The sequence below is a fragment of the Ostrea edulis genome, chromosome 10 (genome assembly GCF_947568905.1).
Source record: "Ostrea edulis chromosome 10, xbOstEdul1.1, whole genome shotgun sequence".
Lineage (NCBI taxonomy): Eukaryota > Metazoa > Mollusca > Bivalvia > Ostreida > Ostreidae > Ostrea > Ostrea edulis.
The window spans coordinates 30,360,244-30,387,216 of record NC_079173.1 but is presented as its reverse complement, the minus strand read 5'-3'; the positions used below and the strand labels follow the sequence as shown (position 1 = coordinate 30,387,216).

Sequence of the window (26,973 nt, the reverse complement as noted above, 5' to 3'; positions counted from 1 at the left end):
TCTCATTGTTCACATCGTTGGTCATTTTAGTGCTCTTTGTAAGTGTGTGACAGAGAGAAGGAAATTTTGGACTAGACCTGGAATCCAACCCGAGACCCCTGCATTATACTAGTCAGGTGCCCTAACCACTGAGCTATCCATTCAGGCCACAATCCTTATAGGCCTATATACCACATTATTATTGGTCACTGGACAGGTCTTGAAAATCTTCTGTGACAATTATAAGGATTCCCATTGGGCAAAATACATGTACACTGAACACATCTTGTTTATTTTGATTTTTTATTCTAATCATTAGCATTGTAACAGACAACTGCATCAGTTAAACAAACAATGCCAACACTGTCAATAGCAACATTTTTACAACAGTTCATTTTCCCTGCAGCTAAAAAAATTCCTCTAACAATACACATCGTTAACAAATTCCACTAACATCAATACACCAACTCCAATGTAAAAGTATTCATTCAAAAAGGTCGTGGTCTTCAAAGATTATTTCTTCATGATAATTCTTATATTTAAGCAAAGTTGTAAAATAAATTTGGTAGTAAATTTCACATAAAAAGTGTGTATAGTGGGAGCAGAAAAATAAGAATCTTGGGAGAAAGCTGTTAAACATTCCCGTTATACAATAACATTTTAACCTGTATCAGTAAATAAAATTGTATAGCTCTTATCAAATCTGTCTGCTACAATCTCCTCTGTAAGTACATCTACAGCATAAAAAGCAACATCCAATTTGGCCAGTGAAATTTTTCTACCTTTTGACATCTCTCTACATATGGATAAAAATTGTGTAAAAATAGAGAACCCACAAATTACTTTACCTTCATTTGTGATATATAACACTAAATCGGGCCTCTATGTAGTGAAAATACTTAAAAGTTACTAAAATATTGCATCACAAACAAATTCTTGCTATCGCTCGATATCTATGTTTCAATACCAGCTACAAAAGTATATTTTGTTAAGAATTTTTTTGATACAATGATAATTTACTTAAAACATTTCTTTTACACTGTATCTTGAAATATTAGCATTTCCTTCTATCACCTCATTGTTTTTTTTTATACAGGAATCCACAGGCTTTTACCTTCAGCTAGGTACACATATACTCAAGACAAGTACACCTATACCCTCATGACAAGTACACATATACTCTCATGACAAGTACATATATACTCATGACAAGTACACATACATGTATATCCTCATGACAAGAAACTATAATTCTAGATGTAGCCGATACAGCTGGGTTGAATTACAACAAAACCAGATTTTAAAAAATACACAAATTCACAATTCTATGGTGTCATAACACATGTAAAAACACCTTAACCTAAAATCTCATTTTCGTGGTATAGCATCAACTTACATAGAGAACATTTTGGATTTTTTAATTGCCCTTTAGAATGCTACTTGTATAAATTTAAACAGAGACATAATCCCCCACTATTTCCTTCATCACTACTAGCCATCTTGGATCTATACCAAACCACCTCTAAAGGTAAAATTGCAGACTTGGATTAAAAACATCAGTGTATTGATGAAATGGCTGATATTCATGATCGGATCTTTGTTTCGATCTAATCTAACATGACATGAGCAATTGATGTGTGATCTAAAATATCTTGTTTTAAAAAATTATTTCTTTAACATTGACTTCATTAATTTCTATTCTATCCTTTTAATGTGAAATTTAAAATACAATAGAGGATAAAGTTGAACTTTGAGATCCCATAATCAGGTCCATCCATCAGGGTCCGAGTTTCACAATAGACCTGCCTTCATTCATTATTTTAACTGCACCAACTTGTATGCCAGGTGTCTGCTGTAGTCAAAGTTTAAGTAAATAATATATAGAGCCCAGCCAAGACTCCCCATACCCTGGGACCATTAACTTCATATATAGAGCCCAGCCAAGACTCCCCATACCCTCGGACCATTAACTTCATATATAGAGCCCAGCCAAAGCCCGACTCCCCATACCCTCGGACCATTAACTTCATATATAGAGCCCAGCCAAAGCCCGACTCCTCATACCCTCGGACCATTAACTTCATATATAGAGCCCAGCCAAAGCCCGACTCCTCATACCCTCGGACCATTAACTTCATATATAGAGCCCAGCCAAAGCCCGACTCCTCATACCCTCGGACCATTAACTTCATATATAGAGCCCAGCCAAAGCCCGACTCCTCATACCCTCGGACCATTAACTTCATATATAGAGCCCAGCCAAAGCCCGACTCCCCATACCCTGGGACTATTAACTTCAACAATATTTTAAGCGACATCCCAGTTTGGCTGCATGAATGTTATAGAATTTTGTCCCATATGAGTAGAATTTTTAGCAAGGATTTGATTTTGGCATTATTAGCAAAGGTGTTGAGATCACTCAAATTTAATATCGCTAACAATCTATTCTGTATCGTGGGTAATAGTTATCTTTCTTGGAATTATAACGTCGCTAAATTATATATATATTTACACCTATTTTTATGGAAAAATCACTAAATTTATGTCTTGCTAAGAATTCCACTTACATGGTATAAAGCCTCAAGGATATCAAATTAACAAATGGGTTGCACTGGTCCGTTGTTTTCAGAGAAGCTAAACTGTTCAAAGGTTGGCCCACATGCACGACAACTAATGGCCACCTAAATGACATTAAGGGAAATTCAATTCATTTAATGTACCGACACAGAAGATGAGGAACAAATGGACAAAAATCTTAAAAAACTGCAAATACCAGTTTGAAAATTGAAAAAAACCAAAACAAAATGAAAATAGCTTTGTGCTATATACAAAGAAATTAATTGTAACTCAACAATGCTTGACAACAACTCTAATAAAGAATACTCATCATGATTCTAAGCAACATGTCCGTGAACTTTGAGCTCACCATCTTGTTGATACATCAATGATTATCAAATAAACAAAGTTAAACTTGAAGTCTCTCTTCCATATGAAAACAACAAACAGAAATATGCAAAAATTACCTCTACGGTAATATACTAGCCAATGAAAAGGGGGGGGGGGGGGGGGACACAAATTGATCATGTATGAGATTCACAAATGTGCATAGTTGATACAAGTTTAAAGATCGAATTATGTACATTGTAAAAGCGATGCAATAAACATTACTGCAAATAAATCCGAAATTAGACAGCAAAGTTTAATATGCCTCAGAGTGATACTGTAAAAAACAGCTGCGCTCATTCATTTTTTAACTTCATTAATGTAATTTTCTTTACAAATGAACAAAATATCAAATATAACGTTATGCACCATTCATCAAACATTTGCAAACTTTCATACTAAACAATTATTCAATAGTACAGACGTGTAATCAAAATTGTACATGTAAAAAAAAAATGCATGTATTCATAAATGTTTTCAATACATCACTGGAATGAAATGAACAAGAGGCCCACAGGCTTTAACGATCTCCTGAAAGCCACACAGTAAGAAATTAGATGTGTGGCTCTCATGATCTCCTAAGAGCCATACAGTAGGAAATCAGATTTGTGGCTGGTACAGCAAGTGGGCTCAATGATCAGAAAAGTCACAGTATCTGATTTCCTCAGATTTTCACAGACATATAGTTCAAATTTTCCACTTGGTAACCTCACCAAGCATTGAAATGATCTCATGCAAATTCTACCTCAAAACCTTTTCACAGAAATGTAAAACCTGACCATCTTTTTGACACTGATTTTCAGCTCTTGGTGACCCCATCAAACCCCCACTGCAAAGATTCTCCATTTCACAACTATACAGTCACAACCATTTATCATTTTCATCAATAGTTGATTTCAGTATAATATCACTATTTCCAAAGAATGATATTAGATTTCAAAATATTTGATAAATACTGAAATGTACCGGTAGGTTTCATGAACTTTGGAATGAAATTTTAATTAGTTTCCTATCTCCCTCTCTAAACAGATTACCCCAATTTCATTTATGCATCAGCAAACAAATTTTAAAATAAATAATTCTTATTGAATGTGCGGAAAATTGGTGTATCAATATAATTTACAAGCCCGAAAATTTAACTTTCTTTTATTTAACATACAAAATATATCTAATAATATCCATTTTCTTCTATAATACAATTTAAGGATCCACTGAATGCATACTTCCACTGTAGAATTTGATCTGCTATGGTCATAAGTTTGACAACATTTTTATCAACAAATTTCTTTCAATAAAACTTTGTTAATTAACTCTTGCTGCATTCTGTTCATTAGTAGATTGAAATATTCTGATGCATGACTAATTTTTGTTCCCACCATTTAGAATTTCATTCTAGATTTATCTCATTACATGATGATAATTCAGATGGCGACCTTTTTCAAACTTTGAATCACTAAATTTAACGCCATCACTCTGGCCTACGGGGATTAGGGACCGTGAGCACACATCTTTTACTCTCTTACCCTAAAAGATGCTACATGTATACACTGAAATGGATGTTAATTAGTTCCATAGTTTCAGACGAGAGCTTATAAAAACTAAAAATGTAGGCGGACCAATAGGAACACATCGCAACAGCTCACGTGAGCGACTCAGATGATTGAAAAATCTCGATGTTTTCAATGCTCCCCTGAAATCATATCACTGCATTCACTTTAAAGTGAGAAATTCTATGACTGATTCTCTTGGCCCTGGTCAGCTCATTATTTGATCATTATGGCACAGGCCTCCAATTCTTCTGGTCTGAGACAGTCTCTCCTCACTAATGTCATCATTTGCCGTAATACTGTGTAATATACTCCGAGATTCCTTCTACAGAGACAAGACTCCCACAGTCTTCAAATAAAAACAAATAAATCGTTTCGTCACTTTCACATAATGGTGGACTTTTAAAATCATGGATCCCTGTTGTCAGATTTCCTATGGCACCTGTGTCAGTGTTGTGTTGGTGCTGTCGAGCTCCGTTAAGCTGGGCTCTGTCGGGATGGCTATGTGGTCCTTGCGTTTTGTGGCTGGTGACATTTTTTGTTGCATGGTTTGAATATAAGTCTGCAATAAAGAGAAATACAGTGTAATCTTATCTTAGATCTTGGAGAAGATTTTCAAATAATTTTCTTACATATACAAACTTTAACCCCTTTCATTAATGGAAGCTTTTTGCGCAGTATGACTAAAATTGGCCTGGTGGTTTATGAGAAGTTGAAATTGTGAAACAAATGAACAATCTTCCATCAGACAATCATAGCATCAATATATAATCTCAATCTTTAAAATTTTCTTTTTTTACTCCTAAACTGGATAACCGTGGACCATCAATTTAATTAATGAGCCATTGGGGAGGACTGAACGGATTATACAGAGGGAGCTGATCTGAACTAGATCTTCACCTGAGACAGACCACGGACTGAATGTATTATACAGAGGGAGCTGATTTGAACTAGATCTTCACCTGACACAGTACAGGGACTGAATGGATTATACAGAGGGAGCTGATTTGAACTAGATCTTCCCCTGAGACAGACCACGGACTGGATGGATTATATTATATAGAGGGAGCTGATCTGAACTAGATCTTCACCTGAGGCAGACCACGGACTGAATGGATTATATAGAGGGAGCTGATCTGAACTAGACCCTCACCTGAGACAGAACATCACCGGTGGCCCTCCTAGCTTGGTACAAGTGTCTGTATCTCGTGTGTTGACTGTCCGCTCTTACTTTCTTCCTGGCCTGGTGTAAGTTTACTTTCTTGACCTTTTTATTATTAACAGCTACAAGAAAGGACAAAACATATCCTGAACATTGTACACACCAATAAATAGTATTAACATATTGTATACACCAATAAATAGTATTAACATATTGTATACACCAATAAATAGTATTAACATTTCCTGAACATTGTATACACCAATAAATAGTATTAACATTTCCACTCTTCCATAATTCTCTGGTGTAGCATGCAGTCAGATACTATAGACACTGCATGCAGTTTTGGCCCCAAACTGTTGAATTTTAATTCTTTTCTTTTATGGTATGGGAGATATACTTCTCTAGCAATAGATACAACTTTACCCCCCCCCCCTCCCCCCTCCAAATCGCAGATCTGACTAATCATGTCCCTGAAGTTGTTAAGATGAAAATTTTTAAAGATGTTTCCCTCTAAATTCTTATGACAAACTTTGATCCCCTATTGTAGCCCCATTCTACCCCCAGGGATCATGATTCAAATAACATCATGAATCTGCACCAGTCTATCTGGATTAATAGATGCTATTCAGTTTTCTGGAATAATTATCCAGGCAATTCTGCTTTAAACGGATTAACTAGGCTCCACGGTGCTCCTTTACAACAGTTACAGCCAAAGCTAATACAATGTACTTCTACACACATGAAGGTGTTGGAGTGATGTCCTAAATCTTAATGGCTTACCGTCATTGTGGTCATATCCCTGTCCAGTTATTCTCCACTGGGTCACACTCCCAACCAGAAAACAAAATGGCCAGCAGGCAAGCAGTACCCAGGAATACCAGCACACCAGTCCAGGGGATTGTCCCGTTATCTGTCCCCACACAAATGTCACCATGGCAAACTGCTCTATAAAGTAATCTAAACAGGACACCATCAGAGCTCCCCCAAATACACTGGTCCCCAAAATCATACCCCCCTTTTGGAATTTAAGAGTCACTATTGCACAAACGAAACCCAATCCACAAATCACTCCAATCCGAATCCAGTGGATCTCAATGAAGTATAAAAAGTTCACGGCTATCAGGCTTACGATACCTATTGCAGCTCCGAACTGAAAGCCTGTGAAGAAGAGTCCGACATACTGCACTAACATTGTCAGGAGTCCTATCAGGACGCCACCGCCCAAGGCCACACCTATGTCTCCCTCCATGGGGAGTACGGTCAACCGCGACAGAATGAGGTACACAAGGACGGAGGTGAATATGAACCCCGTCAGAAACATCACTGCCTTAAAGAAGCGGTACCCTGTAAAAATAAAAAAACAAAAATTATCTTATGTTCTCAAGTCAGAGACAGAACTACCACAAGGAGCAAGAAACACATTCATGGTGATCGCAATTTGATGCGGGAACCAGAACGATACACTGTGTTCATTGCAGAAAATATTCTACCATCTTTAGAAAGACGTGCAGAATCAAAATGACATTGAAAATTTCAAAGATACGAAATTTTTTTTAACAATCGCATGAATCACCTTGGCCCTGTTGTTGTTCAGATATTGTGATTTTTAAAAGAGTTTTTGCAAACTTCATTCCCATGAGAAATATAGACCTCATATTCTGCAATAGGGTCACAATATAAATATGATACAATGTCATCATTGCCGGTGAAGGGATGCAAAATTTAGGCCTATGCTTGACACTTACAGTCTTTGAGCAGGGAGGGATCCTGTGCTGTGACACAGGGCCTTGGATTTTGCCTCTTATAACAAGCAAATATTGAAATTAGAGGTACTGAGGCCCTATTCTAATCTGGATCCCATAAGTATAACGACAAAAGTCTCGAGATTTATCCCTATCCTGGGAAAACAAAATCAAAAACTTCTAATTTCCAATGATTATATTCAAATTAATTAAGATAATATTTCGGGTAAAAAATAAAGTAAATCTAATATATTTATGCCATAAATTTGAAATGAATGAAATTCGATCATCTTTTTATCAATCAATGGAAAATGTGCATCCGATTTATTCGATTATCGATTAATTTTCTTCCCCCAATTGGCCATCACTAAGCCACCCCCCTACCCCCCACCCCCACACTTCGGCCCTGACATTCTCACACTGAATGCTTTCTTACCAAGTATTCAATGCACATGTTTTCATTACTTTTGTCTTTACCATCAAATATTTTCCTACAGCTTGGGTTTATTGCATAACATGAGAACTTACCAAAAAATGTATACACTATCCCAAAAATAAAGCACATGGAGCAGATCACTGCCAATGCAATGTCATACTCCACGCTGATCTCGTCGCACGTTCGAAGGCGAGTGATTGACTGATCACTAGGGGAGGTGGCATTGATTCCCTCATTGGAGGGCGATAATGTCTCGTAGGGCAGACCAGGCGTGGCGGGGGGCATAGCTGCAGGTGCATTAAAAGAATCTGCATCCATGTTGGCTGATCATAGAAATATCTTCCAATCCTGGTCACTTTTTCACAACTGAAATGAGAAATTTTATTTTAGAAACATTCAATGTTTTGATTACTTATATTAACAAGACATAAGCTAATACAACAAAATACACCTGTCCGATACAAGTATGTTCTGTACTGCAGTAGTAATCAAAGAACAGGCTACAAACGTACTGCAAATGGTACAACATATGCCCGTTGGACAGTAAAATTTAACCTGTAAGCATATTATGCACTCTGATTTGATATCACACACATTGTTAAGTGCACCAAATTAATCCATCTGACATGTGAATTGATTATGTATTTCCAGTGAAAGCGAAATGTCGTCGGACTGATGGACATGTCAGGTAATTTGACTCTCAGTCTGGTAAACTTCGTTATATTTCCGGTCCGAATGTCCGGTGACTTTCTGGCAATGGTTTCGGAAACTACGTTTCGACTGCCAGTTTCGTTTATAAAAAAAGACATACGAAAACGGCAACATGTTGCAATTAAAATGGAACAGTAATGCAGTCCCTGGTAACCCTTTAAAATGAAAATCCAATGACAAGGAGACTCAAAGTTTTTCATGTTTTAATATAAAAATAATACTACTTTTTTTCAATCTGGTAAAATGTGATGGTAATGTTCCTGTGTTTACTAGACCGAATGTCCTGTAAAACATTTCAACATTTCGCAATCACTGTATTTCAGTGCAAAATCTGTATCTATGTTGTATTTCTCTGAGCGGGAGGATGTGACAAAATTTCCGGGCGATACCTGTATCCATAATGAAAAAAAGTCTGGAAAACTGTTTGGCCTACTTCTACCCCTAAAGAAGGTCATGGTGCACCAATCCAGCTAAAATACTAACTGAACTTGTATTCCTCCGAGAGGAACCTTGTGACTAAATTTCAGGGCAATATCTGTATCCACGATATAAAAAAAATTGTAGTCAGGAAAACTGTTTGACCTACTTTAAGCCTTAAAGTAGGTCAAGGTCCACTAATCCAGCTGAAATGCAAACTCACTCTTATGTTTCTTGATGAAGAAACTGTCACAGTGACAAAATTTCAATGCTGGTACATGCATCAGTTACAGAAAAAAGTCTGGAAAACTTTATCTTGGACTGACACACGGACAGATGGACGGACATATCCAGCTGAAATTGTTTCTTGTATTGAGCTTGTAACTGAGCTTGTATTCCTCCGAGTGGAAACCTGTAACTAGATTTAAATTCCAAGCATTTCCAATACTGTAAACACACAGACAGAGCCCAGAAAGTCCCAACATTTCCATCACTGTAAACACACAGACAGAGCCCAGAGCAGACAGACAGAGCCCAGAAAGTCCCAACATTTCCAGCACTGTAAACACAGACAGAGCCCAGAGAGTCCCAACATTTCCATCACTGTAAACACACAGACCGACAGAGCCCAGAGAGTCCTAACATTTCCAGCACTGCATGTAAACACACAGAGCCCAGAAAATCCCAACATTTCCAAAACTGTAAACACACACACAGAGCCCAGAGAGTCCCAACATTTTCAACACTGTAAACACACAAACAGACAGAGCCCAGAAAGTCCCAACATTTCCAAAACTGTAAACACACACACAGACAGAGCCCAGAGAGTCCTAACACTTCCAACACTGTAAACACACAAACAGACAGAGCCCAGAAAGTCCCAACATTTCCAATACTGTAAACACAGACAGACAGGCAGAGCCCAGAGTCCCAACATTTCCAAAACCATTGAACAGACATACTGTATACACAAGGACAGGAAGATGATGGACATTTAAGTGACCCTTACCTGCTCTGCATATGACATATCACAGGCTAAACTGAACACATGGCACACAAGAAAATTACTGGCAAGTGTATCTGTATCCTAAAGACAGTGAACATGTGTGATTATGTAAGAACTGCAGAATTTCTGGTGTGCATCCAATTCCCATGATAATCAGAAGCCAAATCATTGCAATAAAAGTCACACCGAGAATTACACCTATTACTGTTGACACTAGGCATCATCTGGTCGTGTTACACTATGCAACTAACAAATGCCAACTCCGACAAAAATTTTTTAAATCATGATAAATTCCAAAATTGACAAATTAATGGAAATAAGAATGGTTTATGGTGTAATTTAACCTTTCAAACCTTTGATATCTCGACAAATTGTAATGGTTGTCATTTCCTCATGAATGTGCTGCAGTTGTAAGCAATGGGTGCAGGGAACACATTCATTTTATAAATGGCTGGGAAATCAACAGAAATGAGAAATGTAAATATAACAAATAAACTTCAATTTTGAATATACATAGGGGTATGAACTGCAATGCTTCATGCTGGCAAACTGTACATGCTCCCGCACTTCATGAAGTATGCTAGCGTGAAACATCACAATAATTTTCAAAAGATGAAATAACTCAGTTGACCACTTCTTCAAACATCAAATAGCCAGGACTGAAACTACTGCTCCAAGATTACAACTCTAATTATGACAATTAAATATATATACCTTTCTCTTACACATCATAACAGTCCCTTTCTACAGTAGCAATGTGTCATATATATAATTGTGCAAAAATTCAAAACTTTCCCCAAAATTGTTTTTCACTTTTAATGATCAAAATCTACAGTATGTGTTTAAAAAAGTTTCACGAAAAATTAAATTCCTATATATTATGACAGAAGCTCATTAAAGAGAGTTTACTATTTGTTGTGCAAAGATTGCGGTACTTGTACATGATGTATTGTTACTGCATGCATGTTTACAAAGTTTTGAAAATGTACTAAATATTGTACATATAATGCATGTTAATTTGCCCCATACAGTCGTTCAAGACCATGCACTACATTTGACTGAATCTACATTTCAAATTTTCGGTCTTCTTTCGAAAACCTTTGAGTGGTAATTCTAAAACATCTGTTTATAATTAAGTTAAACATGTACAACGCAACAATGAACAAAAACAAAGAAGAAAAGACTCTTTAAAAAAATTAGGAGCAACTTCAATCAAATGATATAAATTATTCAATACCTGTTGTTTTAGGAGAGGGCGTTCTAAGTTTTATGAACTTGTGTCCAATCCTTTTTGTTTTTAATATCTTGACAATAAAATATGTTCAATTCAACATGTTCCACCTGTTGTGAACACCTTCCTTGAATGACTTAAAAAGCAGACCAGCCATATCATAAAGAGAAAACTCATTTCTACAGGTTGATGACAACAAATACAGCTATAGTCACTCATCATACAGCTGACCAGCAAAACAGATTTTTTATAACTTTAGGATAAGCTTACCTAATGGGAAATAATGTAATGAACTGAATATTGGCCAATTAATAGACAATCAACAGAGCAATTAACAGTACCGCATGAGGAGTGTGTGTCATAAAAAGACAATGTGCTTTAATTCCTGCAGTACAGACAATCATGAACATGTCAAGTAGCATACAAAATAAATATAATTTCTATCCATTCAACGTCACACTTACAATCCTGAAGAATTGAGGAAACTATAGTCAAGAATACTCGATCGGCTTTGTGATATTTTAATTAAACTACTGGCTATTTGTGTAGATTTTCTATATTTATATCTATATATATTATTTTTCAAAGATTTTTTTTTTCAAATACACAAGCTTTGATGAGAAATTTAGAATTTAAAAAAAAAAAAACTACTTCTGAATCATCAAATGCAATACTGTTTACTGCCACAAAAATGATCTACGAGGGAATGGGGCAAAAAACGAGGAAATATCAGGGCAGTATTATACATTGGTAAGCCATACTAAATCCACTGCTATCTGCACCAGTCATCTTACCCTTTAAACTTCTCTAAAAATACCCAGTGGAAACAAAACATTGCTCAGTCTAAACCCACACTTCACATAACAAACACAAAATCTATATAATTAACTCCTCTATGGACGGCCTGATACAGCACTTGACAGTATAATTCTAAAAGTCCCATTCAAGAATGGATTAATACACCCCATTATAAAGATCTGCTGTAATTCAACTGATCAGGTACATTCAAAACAAACAAAGGAGCGCTCTTAAAGTGCTTATATATATATTTACACACCTCTATTTTTTAACTTTAAAGTTTTCAAATCATGACATATAAATGACAAACAGATTAATGAAAATTTACTGGTTCATACAGTATAAAGCATAACTTTGGATGACGGGAATGTGTTAATTAATTCACTCCAGATGAGCTTGTATAAATGTAGCTGAAACATTCTGTCTGATCTCTTAGACACCCAGGAAACAACAGACATACCTGCATTACTGTTAGAAAATCCTAGGAAAAGATCAAATTTACTCCCGTTTCTTTGTTACCACAGCCTGGAAAACAATTAGTAGAAATGTCCTTTTTGTAATACACAGAACTGATCCATTACATTCAATCACAGATTATCAAGACTTTCCAATGCTGTAATCTTTGTTTACCTCCGATCCAATGTGTTTTAAAAACGAAAGTCGTAAGTTTCCACACCCAATGATTGTTAAGTAGTAGGTGTTAATTTGCGACTCAGGTGTAAATAATCCTATTATATCGGCTGTCAGTGTGGGATTGTTAATCATGAATATCCATTAGGGCATGACATTCCCTACCTCTCTAGTCTCATTGAACCAATATGTTACGTAATATTGTCATTATGACTCCATGAATGAAAGAGGACATCAGCACTCCTGAATAAACCTATGTAGGTGATAAATGCCTGTTAAAACATTTCCCAGTTTTTATAGCCGAGTCATAAATAAAATGATTTCTGCTACCTGCAAGTTGGAGAGATCTGAAAGGGCTATCAAGGATCCTATTCAGTGTATCCACAGATGTATAGACACAACATGACCTATTTATAATTCCTTCACAGCTGATGTCAACTGATCATCAAGTTCAGTTACCTTTGTGCTGATTACTGATATTAGGCATACTATAGGGTAAAGGTCAAAATAGGTGATCTCACTAGACAATGGTTATAACACCAATGGTTATAACATACAGACAATGGTTATATCACACAGACAATGGTTATAACATACAATGGTTATAACATACAGACAATGGTTATAACATACAGACAATGGTTATAACACACAGACAATGGTTATATCACACAGATAATGGTTATAACATACAATGGTTATAACATACAGACAATGGTTATAACATACAGACAATGGTTATAACACACAGATAATGGTTATAACATACAATGGTTATAACATACAGACAATGGTTATAACAGACAGACAATGGTTATAACACACAGATAATGGTTATAACATACAGACAATGGTTATAACACACAGACAATGGTTATAACATACAGAAAATGGTTATAACACACAGACAATGGTTATATCACACAGACAATGGTTATAACACACAGACAATGGTTATAACATACAGGCAATGGTTATAACACACAGACAATGGTTATAACACACAGACAATGGTTATAACATACAGACAATGGTTATAACACACAGACAATGGTTATAACACACAGACAATGGTAACATACAGACAATGGTTATAACACACAGACAATGGTTATAACATACAGACAATGGTTATATCACACACACAATGGTTATATCACACAGACAATGGTTATAACACACAGACAATGGTTATAACATACAGACAATGGTTATAACACACAGACAATGGTTATAACACACAGACAATGGTAACATACAGACAATGGTTATAACACACAGACAATGGTTATAACACACAATGGTTATAATACTACTCCTGTATACCCTCTTGACCTTAAATATCAAAAGTAAATGTTGAAGGTATTCAAATGTAATCAGTGCACCAAAGTCAGGGCAACACTTCAAACTTGATAAACTCAAAATACCCAGGAGGTTCCAGTGCAGGACAGACACCCAAAACATTTGAATCATCGATCAAGTCAGGGCAACACTTCAAACTTAATAAACTCAAAATTATACCCAAGAGCTTTAAGTGCAGGACAGACACCCAAAACATTCATGCGCAGAACATATCAATTAATACTCAAAAGGTTTTCCCTTAATTCAATAAAACTGTACATTAAAAATTAATCTGTAAGATAATTTATATATCTAATTTATATATCTATATTGCTATACAGGAGATAAATGTAACTTTCAATGAATGATGTGAACAATAATTTTTTTAAAAATATTAAGTCTCCTTCAATAATGCAAGTTGATCCACATGAAAGGCGAAGATAACAAACAGTGATCAATCTCATAACTCCTATAAGCAATACAAAATAGAGAGCTGCATGGGTAAACTGTGATGGGCCCCTGGCTATATCCGTTTATATTTATCATTTAAAATAATTGTTGTCAACGTTACAAGTCATTGTGTATATGGATTTCCTATTGAGACAGACTGTGATACTTATTTTTTTAATTGGTCTGGGATTCAAATTCACTTTGTTTTAACTGTAAATGTGTAACATCTGTGTCCTGACTTTATATCTAAGAAAGTTTGCCAGAGTGAAAAGTTATTCTTTATAACATAAAATTTGCCAATATACTGTGTTTTCTACAGAAACCCTTGTGAGTCAGAATGTTAAAGAAAATATGACTCACCTGCCTGATCCCAAGATAAGAGCTTTGTTATTAATATGATTTTTACTAGATTTTTATACTGGAGTACCATCTTGGCATTATCAGAGAGTCAGGGGAAAATGGGATCTTAACTCATCTTTATCAGAGCTAGCCAAACACAATATCAGAGATATTCTGTGCGGAGCAGTTTACATATATATTGAGTAGATTGTATCTTCTTGGGTGTCTGCATGAGCACACTGATGAAATGATAAAGAGCAAATTAGGATCACACTATATATCTCCACAATCAGCTGTTTCTACACATGACTATACTGCAAATAAAAACATGAATTTGACTTCAATCAATACTCTTTAAATAAATCTTGATATTTCAACATCTATTTCGAACGGGTTTTTTTTTTTTTTACACTGTACAATACCATTATCAAATCATACCAATTCAATTGATTATTCAAGTCAATCTATTGCTCAATTTATACATTTTATGGCAATTTTACAAATGAACACACACAATACAGAGCATAACTGGATCAATGAACTGATCCATTAGTATATATGTACTAAAAACTTTGTCTACATTGACATTTAATCAATAAGTAGAGAAAGTTTGCCTTATGTTGCTGTTATTCCAATGTGGCTCTTATTAAAACATAATATATAACAGTCAATTTGACCACTCATTGAACAATATGCATAGAGATGTTATTTCCTTCAGAAACCAAATAAATCAACACCTCTTTAAAATGTAGAAATGTCCTACTGTGCAAACAGGTGTAGCAGTGATTGACGAGTAATTGTAAACCACACTGGGATATACAGGTTAAGATAGATAAAGGAAGTTTTCCTTGTAGTAGAATTCACCATCAGCATAAATTTTACAAGATTTACCTGGGAATTCTCTTTTTAAGAAAATATTTCCTTGCAATTGTGTGCTTATCTGACAATATATCATACAAGAACAAAACTACTGGACTCTTGGACTTTAATAACGATTAAAACAAGATGTGTTTGTCAAACACTCGTTGTGCCGGGATATGCTCTCATATATGGCAATAAAGTTGATAACCATTCAAAAGTTTGTACAAGCTGGTTAAAGTTTTTAGATGTAGCCTCAGTAGGTATAAATCTAAAAAACTTCAAGGTAAAGGTCACTGTCAAATCATTTTGGTACTCAAACAAAGGTCTTGTCACAAGGAATACACATGTGAAATAGGAAAGCCTTATCACCATCTATTCGAAAGTAATGGCCAAGGTTTTTTCAGAAAATTAGACAGACAGGCAGGTACATGTAGATCAGAAACTATATGCCCCCTAATATCTGATTAGGAGGGCATATAAGGAAAACCTTGAAATTTGTACATTATATCATCTTCACAGACAGAAGACCAAGAAAAAATCAAAGAAAAAAAATGAGGCGTATGACAAAATTCTTATTTTAGAAGAGTTAATGTGAGATGACTGAATCTTTCATATTAAGAGAACTGAATGGCTTAGGTTTTAGTGAAGATCAATCATCCCCTCTAAAGTTGTCCCTCCATTACAGATCGAATCATACAAGTTCCCACCTTAGTAAATCACACAAGTTCCCACCTTTGTAAATCATACAAGTTCCCACCTTTGTAAATCATACAAGTTCCCACCTTTGTAAATCATACAAGTTCCCACCTTTGTAAATCATACAATTTAAGTTCCCACCTTTTTAACAATGACCTTGCAAATTGACCAAGAGTCTGTGTTCAGATCATGTCAAACAAACAGTCTACAGTATAGGCATTCTTCATGTCCGCCAGCTGTCTTTCTATTAAAAAGCTACTGAAGTGAATATTTCTTATTTTTACAAATTTATTATTTACCCATCTTAAGCTGATTTAAATGAACCCAATCAAGGTCATGGATGCAGTCTGGTTATTAGACACACCACAGTCTGGTTATTAGACACACCACAGTCTGGTTATTAGACACCAGTCTGGTTATTAGACACACCACAGTCTGGTTATTAGACACACCACAGTCTGGTTATTAGACACCAGTCTGGTTATTAGACACCACAGTCTGGTTATTAGACAAACCAGTCTGATAATTAGACACCAGTCTGGTTATTAGACACCAGTCTGGTTATTAGACACACCACAGTCTGGTTATTAGACACACCACAGTCTGGTTATTAGACATCACAGTCTGGTTATTAGACACCACAGTCTGGTTATTAGACATCACAGTCTGGTTATTAGACACCACAGTCTGGTTATTAGACACCACAGTCTAATTATTAGACACCAGTCTGGTTATTAGACACACCACAGTCTGGTTATTAGACACACCACAGTCTAATTATTAGACACCAGTCTGTTATTAGACACCAGTCTGGTTATCTGATTCCACAGTCTGGTTAAGATAATACAAACTACTTAAATTAACATAAGACACACAGTCTGGTTGAGACACACCATGGTCTGGTTCAGACAGTACACACGAGTCTGGTTAAGATAAATGTCTGGTGATAGACATGCTGTCTGAACATAATCAACCTCTGTATCTAATTTAATATGAACAAACATTCCCCACTAGCAAGTTTAATTTTCCCTCGCACTAAACTGTCACTTTTTCATTGATTTGATTGGACCACGTGATTGCTGTCCATATCACTATGTCCGGCTGGTAGATCTTATAGTCGACAATATGGCAGAATCATAACCAAATCAAACATGCTGCTATCAATCATTTATCTTGTAAATCGTACAGATCCCTGTCGAGGAACCCGTCTACTGTAACAGAAAGTTAAAAGTTTTAAATTGGAGTAGCGGCCCTTTGTATGACGTCACCTTTGTTAGAATTTTGTGCATTTGTTGACTTATCACATAATGGTCCTCGAGAAAATAAATCACTTATCAGGTTTGTAACCGACTATCCACGGATATATATTGGATTGATTAATTCCACAGACGTATGGGCTTCACCTCGCTGTTTATGAGATTGATCAACTCAATATATATCCGTAAACCAGTCAGTTACAAACCTAATAAGTAATAATAGCTGTTTAATAGCTCGGGACCAGAATACTCAGGACATATATACTGTTTGCTCTTTAGCAACCTTTGTGTAATGCACATACCATCTCTTCTTTAAAATATCATGGCCAAATTAACAAATAATAATGTTGGAATTTGTTTTAATATGACCTTTACAATAACTAAAGGCCTTAATGGCTCAAGGTCACGATTTAGTGTCACAGTCTGTTCATGAACAACATCTGAGCCCGTGGAATTATAAGCTAACACCCAGCAGAATCATGGGATGTTAGTCTGCTTCACACGCGGATAATCAAAAAATAAACTGATTACACGAGAACCTATAGTCTCTATACTATCAGTTCTAAAGAGCCTGACACTGGGCTGACCCCGACTGGACTCGGATTTCGCTGGTCCAATTTCTGGGTCTGTTTAAGGGATAGGTGATATCTGCTAAGTATTGCATGCATGCGTACTTACAAAGCGCTGAAGAAGATCCTATTCCTTACAGTCTCCTCATTCCCGCCGAATGCTACAGGATACTGTTTGTGGCAGGTAATCCAGCTGGTTAAAAGACACCTGTAAAGATATCCATTCCCATACCATTAACTAGAATTTTCTCCTGAAACATAAGACGGAATCTGTGGTCAGGGATAAATTAATGTATTGATTATAACCAGAAAGGCAGACCAAGTGTATAATGATGACCTTGAGTATTTACAGACTGTCCTACAGCCATACAGAGCCCACAACTGACCGACACACTGGATCTGATTTATGATATTTACCAGTGTTTATAAATTAGTGCAGGTTCATCAATATAATCACACTGATATGTAAATTGCATAACAATTTTCAGTGGCTACATTGTCTAAATGTTTCTATTCATGTGTGTATGTGTCCATTCTATTTCTTATATCAAACAAAATATAGACAAAGCATGTCAACATGTCAAAATGAAGCAGCACTTTATAAAGTGGATTCCGAATACATGTGCATCACATGTACATGTATTATATCTCTTATCTAATTAGTACTTAATGTACATGTACTAAACTCAAATCTCTGAATTTTTGTTCAAATTCATTTACTGGTAATTTCCTTATATAATAGGCTATCAAATTTACTCTTTAAACATTTCTTTCATGTGAACAAAAAATAAAAACTGTGCATGGTTAATTTCCTGTATGCTTACAGATAATTGCAAATTTCAGCTTACTAATTTATCAGTATAATTATGAAGTGTATGTGCCCTACATGTAAGTCAGCAGATTATGAAAACAAAACAATCCTAATGGTGCACTGGATCCAAGCACAGCTGGCATTCAGTGTTCATGAGGAGAGAACAAATTGGAGCAGAAAAACGGGACAGCTAGAGGATATTATATGTCAGTGCACTCTGTAAAAACAACCTCCCTAAAAAAAACACTGCCTTAATTTAATCTAGTGTCCCAAAAGTCTTTATCTTCACCTTACCTTTGTGCTGGCCCAAAAAATGAAGTTTGTGAGTTGGTATATAAAATTTCTGATAATATGATATATTTGATAACATTTGTTCAAACCAACATGTGATCTTGAGCTTAAATAGGCCTAAAGGAGGTATATACTACATCGTCAGAATGGCCGAGTTCCTTTTAAAACATGAATGAAAAAATATATATCAGTAAGATTTGTCTGTTCCTTAATGTTCCTTTAATTGCCTATAGCTGGGTAGCTGCTCAGTCAGTTAACATGTTGACTGCTGATCTAAATAGATTGTATATAGGTTCAAGTCCAGCAGGGTTTTTTAATTTCTTCTTCAGATTACTTTCTACTAAAATTGCATTTTTTGACTAAATAAAGTAAATTTGAAAGCTTTCAATTTCAAAATATCATTGTACGTATCCTCCACTTTTCATCTATATTCAATTTCACTGGTGTAGTATTCCTCCTTAATTGTCAATCAACAAGTAAGAACAGCCTTAGATATTATAATAATCCAACATGTGATCTTCAAGCTTTAACCTTTAGTGACCTCTATAAATGCCTTCCTCTGACCATGCACTGTCCACTGTTGTGCTGACGATGAAATCCTCAAGTTATATCACGTACCAATAAATCTACAATCCTATAGTCATTTTTTTATTCTGCCATACTGACCTGTCTATCTGACCATAGCTCAATTGCATGTACTAAATAATGATGAAGTATGCATATGTCTTGCACACCTGCCAAATTAAATTCAAAAGAAAATAATTGTGATATGTTTCATATGGTTAGGGCCCATGCACTATAACCAGAAGAGGTCCCCTGATTTGATTCCTGGTCGTAGCACATGCATCAAACCTAAAGACTTTTGATGTGGACTTACAAGGAACAGTGTTTGTAGAGCGACTGGGTTCCCCCAGCATCAGAAGTGAAAGTCACAGGTCTTTCTAATACGATCCTACAAAAGTCCTTGCAGTCACAGTATGTATTGTCATAGTCAATAAAATCCTACAAAAGTCCTTATCACAGTATGTGTATTGACACGTACAGTACACATAGGCCAAAGTTTGTGGCACTTCATGAGTAAAGCTGGTGATTTCTCGTTTAAGAGAAAAAAATAATCAAGAAAACATTTCATACTTCAATTTTCCCCCGTTTAAATTACACGTATTCTAAATTCATTCTCAAGAGCAAATTAGTTAATAAAAAAGATTTGATTCAGGAAATTTTTGGAGTTGGGCAAAAAGTACAGACAAACAAAATTTTAATTTGGACCAGGGGTCCCAACTTAACAAGTGTTTAGGTATCTACATACACGTATAAATACAGAAGAAGAAAAATCAATTGCATTCCAGAACTTCCTTGTAATATTTCTCTCAGTAGTGAGAGATATAAGAAACAGATGCCGTAATTCTGGTGTGCATTGTGAAGCAGTGGGATCTTCAAGAATTGGCTGCTGCCAGCTTTAGGACCCCGGGGGAAATATCTTTCTAACAGAACAATGAGTATGCAGCTTGTGTGCTTTTACATATATATATCTATTAGAGTCAGATGATGTAAGGTTATGCAATACAATGACATATGCCTCTAGAGAAAAAATGTGTTGGAATTTACGATGACACGTTACCATATTCAAAGTTGATGCTTCCATAACACTGTACTACTACTACTCTCTCTCTCTCTCCTCTCTCTCTCAGAATCTCTCTCTCTCTCTTAGAATCTCTCTCTCTTAGAATCTCTCTCCTCTCAGAATCTCTCTCTCTCTCTCTCAGAATATCTCTCCTCTCTCTCTCCTCTCAGAATCTCTCTCTCTCTCTCTCAGAATCTCTCTCTCTCTCTCTCTCAGAATCTCTCTCTCTCTTAGAATCTCTCTCCTCTCTCTCTCTCTCTCTCTCTCTCTCTCTCTCTCAGAATCTCTCTCCTCTCAGAATCTCTCTCTCTCTCTCTCTCTTAGAATCTTTCTCTCTCTCTCTCCTCTCAGAATCTCTCTTTCTCTCTCCTCTCAGAATCTCTGATCAATCTCTCTCCTCTCTCCCCCCCCCTCTATCTCTCTCCTCTCAGAATCTCTCTCCCCCCCCCTCTCTCTCTCTCTCTGTGTGTTGGTCTACAGGTCAGACTTATTGAATAGCCTAAGCCATTCCTCTATAATAAATTGAGCAACTTTCTAACAACCGTTTACATTTTTCAACTGTGATGTCTTACTGTATGGAAACCCATGTCTCAGATTAAAACTGAGCTCGATCGCGATCTACAATATATGTCAAAATATACTGTCTCAGATTAAAACTGAGCTCCATCTACAATATGTAAAAATATACTCCCTGTGTAGACCTCTTATTAAAAGTATTGTCCCATTGCCTTAAACATTTCGTGAACATTCAAGAAACCTCCAATACTGTACTGTTACAATTCCTACTCCAATTAGTTTCATGTTATTTCTTCAAATTAAGGCAATTTAAAGAAGTGATGAGTACATGTAAATGTATATATATAATTACATATACTTACAAATGTGCTGTCTAAAATATTTCCAAATTTAGAATTGCAAATCCATGCTGGGTTTTCTGCTAAGTAATTTTACAAACACAATGCATGCAGACTCAGACAACCCCATTCACAGACTGAAGTTACTCTACAGCCTGGGGGGTGACTCAGCTTTGATAAGATCCTCAAGTAATGATATCAGCAAGTTTATCTAGCAAAAATCAAAAATATCCGAATACTATTATCATAGGAACTTTATTACTAGATATTCCACTTATAATGTGCATTCAATGATTATCATTTTAAAGTTTGCATACATTTAATATATATTTCACAATGCAAGAGCACAATGTCATATTCTATAAACCTATAATTTGCATTAAAGACACACTGCCAATCTAACCTGCAATTGCTTTGAGGAAATTGAGCATCGATCGGATTACATATTAAAGACTGTTCCTATTTGTTGATTGACAATTAAGCAGCTAAGATATGAATTCTAGGAAATGAAATGTCATAATTACATCACCAGACAAGAGGCCCACAAGCTTTGAGCTTTAATATCGGTCACCTGAGTTAAAAGTATCACTTGCCCCAGGGCTACGAAGTCTGTAATAGTTTCCTGTTCTGCATTAGGCTAAATTATAATATTCAGCAACAGTATAAAACAAGAATACATGTAGATATGTTCTTAAAACACAAATGCCCCCCCCCCCCCCCCTTAATGCTCATATTGAACACGTCTGAATGACTATTTTGCAGGACCCGCCCTAAAGTCCACAATCCCTGGGATGCAAAATTCACAACTTTGATACACTCCTTTCTTTATATATCAATCTGATTAAAATCAGCTCCTCGATCTGCTCCTCTCTTTTTTTATGTCGCTACCACAAGGCTCATGTAGCGACATAGATAATAAGAGCCCGATCTGAAGGAGCTGATTTTAATCAGATTGCTTTATATATTTATCAAAATCAATGAAGACTATTTTGGCCCCAACGCCTACCCCTGGGATCATGAAATTTACAAGTTTAAAGAAGACGCTATTTAACTGTTACACTTAAACACTATATAATATATTAATATGTCAAGTTTGGTCCAGCCCTGGAGTCAGAACCTCAACCCCGCAGATCATAAAATTTATAAATTTGGTTGAAGCCTAATTCTCAGCTCTTTACACACAACTTTCTTACAGGTGTGCAGTTGTAGAGGAGGAATTTTTTCAACATTTGTCAATTTATGGCGGTTATATTGCTCCATCATTGAAGAGAATTGGATGGGTACACTGTATGTACATGTACTTCAAATCTAAAAAAAAAAATGGCCATGTTGAATTGTACTTCCCTTCAACTTCCTAGGAACTTGAAGAAAAAAACAATTACCGGGTAACTGTATCCAACTAATTTCTCACCACAACAAAATGTAAAATTTATACAATGTACAAACACTATATCGATGAAATTACATACAAACAAAACTGTCAAAGTAAAAGCATCACAATCTGCGAAAATTGCCCCCCCCCCCCCCCCCCCCCCCACATCCCCCACAAATTTAAATGATTCCACAATGCTTCAAACTTTATAATCTCCATATCTGGCCCCATCCTGACCCAAGGGGTCATAGATTGAACAAATATTAATCTGCTCATTTTAAACTACATGAAGATGCATGCATATCTATTTGATAAACTATACTCTTGTTCTTATTAAGATAAATTTAGAATATTTTCCCATCGATTCCCATGTAAAATTCTAATCCCTATTGCACATATTTGTGTATCCACCCTCAGGTGCAGGGGACATTTGCATGGCAGCAAATCCGAATCAATACTGCATAAGAATCTTGCATATTAACTGAACCAAACAAATTGTGTTTTATTTTTAGAAGATTTTAAGAAACCTCTACTAAGGTCCTGCCCTGGGATGGGAGTAAAGATGCGGAAAAAAACCCAACAACTAATGAATCTATACCTTACAGGAGACATTCATGAGGATCGATGCATATCGATTGGACAAAATGTGCATATCACATGATAATGGACACATGCATGCCTGGCAGTTATTCACCGTCCAGCGATATATATATGTATCATAGCTTAGATGAGTTTTTAAAGCTAACTCAAAGCTGAACTTTTGTGTGACTGATTACTATAGTTGTAATTAAGATGACCCAAATGTTAACCAAACTTTGAGACTTTTAATGCCTTTTAAAAATTCTGTAAAAGATTACTGCAATTAATACATTACAACCTGCAAAAATCATAAAAATATTCACAGATTTACGATCTTACCTGTGTGACAGACAGAACTATTTTGTAAATTTGTGGGGGTCATTAAAGACAAAGTCCTCTATAATGATCTAAAACAGAACAACATGTCACCGGACATCAATCAAACTCCAAGTGAAGGCTTGTCAATCCTGACCTATCAACTCCATCAAACAACAAACAACCCAATAACCCAACACAGTTTCAAAATACAACTGGTGTACTTTCAAGAGAAAAAAAATACTAATGGATCATTTTGATGAAAGGTGTGAGAACCAATTTTCGAGAGCTAACCTGAGGCACAGCCAGTTTACATATATACCACCTGTTGCTGAGTTCCTATCTACATGAAGTGTAAACATTACAACCAGTGTATACATACAACTTTTTATGTTGATTCATCTCAGCTATTTAGACCTGGTAGATCTAAGTGCATTGATGGTATATAATAAGTAATATATGCATGATTCTTTAGTACTTATGAAATTGCATTGATGGTATAATATGTAATATATGATTCTTTATAGTGCCTATGTAATGCATTGATGGTATGATAAGGCCAACTTTTTTTTAAATATCTGTACCCGTTCATTGTTTTTTTTTTTATTTCTTCAGCCGACCGTTCCTTGTTGTACGAGAAAAATATAAAACATTAATTTAGTTCCTGTGCCCGCTACCCACTGATCACTCTTTTGGAGTGATCTGCAATGAGTGATGGGGACAGGAACCAGACTAATAGGGGTATTCATAAAAAAATTGGCTGATTGCACAGGCATAATCTAATCAGAGACTTTGATACATATGACAATATTTAACTTGAAACCGTTGTGCCAAGATGTCAGCCCCCTACTCCTACAAGTAAGAGCCTTGGTTAACGTCCCTATGCTCCTTATATACCTCGGACGCGGTGCCAAGTCAAAAGTATCTCGCCCTGAACCTCTAGCATGCTGGAGTAGTCAGCCCCCATGACATGAGGCATTTTGATTGTGATTCATGATCATTACTGTTCAACATAATGATAAAACTTCAAAGTCATAGATCTAAAAAGTGAATCTCACTTTCTCTGCACTTTCTCTGTCAATGTTGATGTCATTAAAAAGTACCCGCCTGCATTGTACTAGATATGCATAAAATACAAAATTTTCTCAGGAGTATACAGTGAATACTTATAATAATGGTGTATGTTGCTAGCTGGAATCACCCTAACAGTAGAAAATATTGTCACTGACGATCGAAAAATTTTCACTAGAGGTTGTAAGTCGCCAAAATATGACAATAACATATTAATCGGTTGCATGCTTAATTGTCAATACATGTAATACATACATATACACTTTTCCAGAAATTACAGTCTATAAATCTAACTAAGTTTATTTACTATATGTTACTTTCACAGGGAAGTCACTCCAACAATAATAAACAAGCATGCATTCAATAGTGTCGATCAGGTGCAAAATCATCCAAGCCTGGGGACCACCAGATCCGAGGTTTGAAGTTTTTGAATTTGTTAGAAGAGGGAAAAGTTCCTTTAGTAACTTTTATTCAATATCAATGACATTCATCTTCAAATTTTGCAGAAAATTGTGGCAAGATTAAAAAACAATGTGGTATTACTCAATATACTAAAAAAAAAATTTATGATGATTAAAACGATCCATATTCATTGGAATGGAAAAGTTATTAAACCAAAATAAATATCAAGTAATAAAATTCATTGTTATGGTTATTTTATATATATACTAAGTTTTGTCGTTAGTATGCAATCTAATAAAAATCAGATCTTCCATTACACCGGAGGATAATCTGAGAGCATTGCATTTGAGGTCATCTTATTGACCCCAGTCTCATGAATAAATCAATAAATATTCAACCAATAACTTGCCAAAAAAGCAAGAACCAATCACGAATCAGTTTACTGAAGCATATTTGGATTGTAAGTTCACAATAAACGAATTTCAAATATCCACGTTAAAGGAAGAGCAAAAAAAGATCTTATATCTTATACATCCATTATTATTTACATATATTTTCTGTGGCGTACTAACATCGCTCAATAGATGCTCATGAATGCCACCATCTTCTTCGATTATTCTGTGCTTCTAGGTAATTATTGACATGCATATGATAAATTCCAAGTATGTTGATTGTTCCGATATGAAGGCAAAACTTTCATGTTTAGTTGAAAGCCGTCATTTGTCAAGTGTGAAAGGTGAAATTACACGACCTAAAATGCAATGCTGGCAGATCCTTCTCCAGTGTAACGGTTTGAGAAGATCTGATTTTAATTAGATTGGTTAGTATGGTCCCTATCTGACAGTTATTTGGATAAGCATCAGCTGTCATGTCGCTCGTGTGTCTGAAATGTATACTGGGTCAAGTAGGCCTTGACATCTATTGCAAACACACACAAAAACGCAGTAATTTGTAGACCACGTATATCTGAAAGTGGTCGAAAAAATAAATTGATATCAAAACTTATGAGAGTTTGATGATTGAATGAAGGGAAAATTGCTATTGTCAGATCAGCAGGGTAAGTAAAATAAGACACAAATCATCAAAAGTCCTCGATTAAGAATTGTGATTTTTATTTGATTTTACTTATTACTACTGCAGCATCATGCACAGGGACTAGTGTGGAAAAACCAAGACAAGATTTTCCCTAGAAATACACGGTGTAATTTTCCTAGGAGAGTGTCTTTTGTCTACGCAAGTCCCTGTGCATCGTGTGACAGGTCTCTGTCATGTCCATGTCCGCGTCCGTGCAGGTGTGGCTACTGCAGTAGGCCTACTGCACTGACTCGACTAGGCTCAAGTAGATTCAAAATTTCCTGGCTCAATTAGTAACTCAATATTATGTAAATTTCTAAATATCAAAAGACTTTGCTACAAGAAAGATAAACTATATAAGTTAACATACCTGTCACCCGATCCTGTTTTATTCTATACGCTATTTTATTTATTTTCTTTTTCAGCGTCTCAAATTTCAAAAATATTAATGCGTTCTTTGAAA

At 35.7% G+C, this 26,973-nt stretch overlaps 1 protein-coding gene across 9 annotated transcripts; it reads right to left on the bottom strand.

Moving 5' to 3' along the window:
• Window positions 1-265: 265 nt before the first annotated feature.
• On the bottom strand, window positions 266-26,973 carry LOC125665753 (transmembrane protein 198-like). 9 transcript variants are annotated; one of them, XM_048898566.2, is made up of 8 exons: window positions 26,881-26,948; window positions 21,722-21,908; window positions 18,227-18,325; window positions 12,436-12,500; window positions 7,905-8,178; window positions 6,415-6,978; window positions 5,623-5,753; window positions 266-5,031 (listed from the first exon to the last, which is right to left on the bottom strand). In XM_048898566.2, exons 5-8 carry the CDS (start codon window positions 8,128-8,130, stop codon window positions 4,903-4,905), a joined length of 1,050 nt encoding a protein of 349 aa, XP_048754523.2. In that variant the 5' UTR covers window positions 8,131-8,178; window positions 12,436-12,500; window positions 18,227-18,325; window positions 21,722-21,908; window positions 26,881-26,948; the 3' UTR covers window positions 266-4,902. The 9 variants fall into 9 exon arrangements, with proteins under 9 accessions (XP_048754523.2, XP_048754524.2, XP_056007072.1 ...); XM_048898567.2 differs by lacking the exon at window positions 21,722-21,908 and having other exon boundaries at window positions 26,881-26,973; XM_056151097.1 differs by lacking the exon at window positions 21,722-21,908 and having other exon boundaries at window positions 18,227-18,368; window positions 26,881-26,953.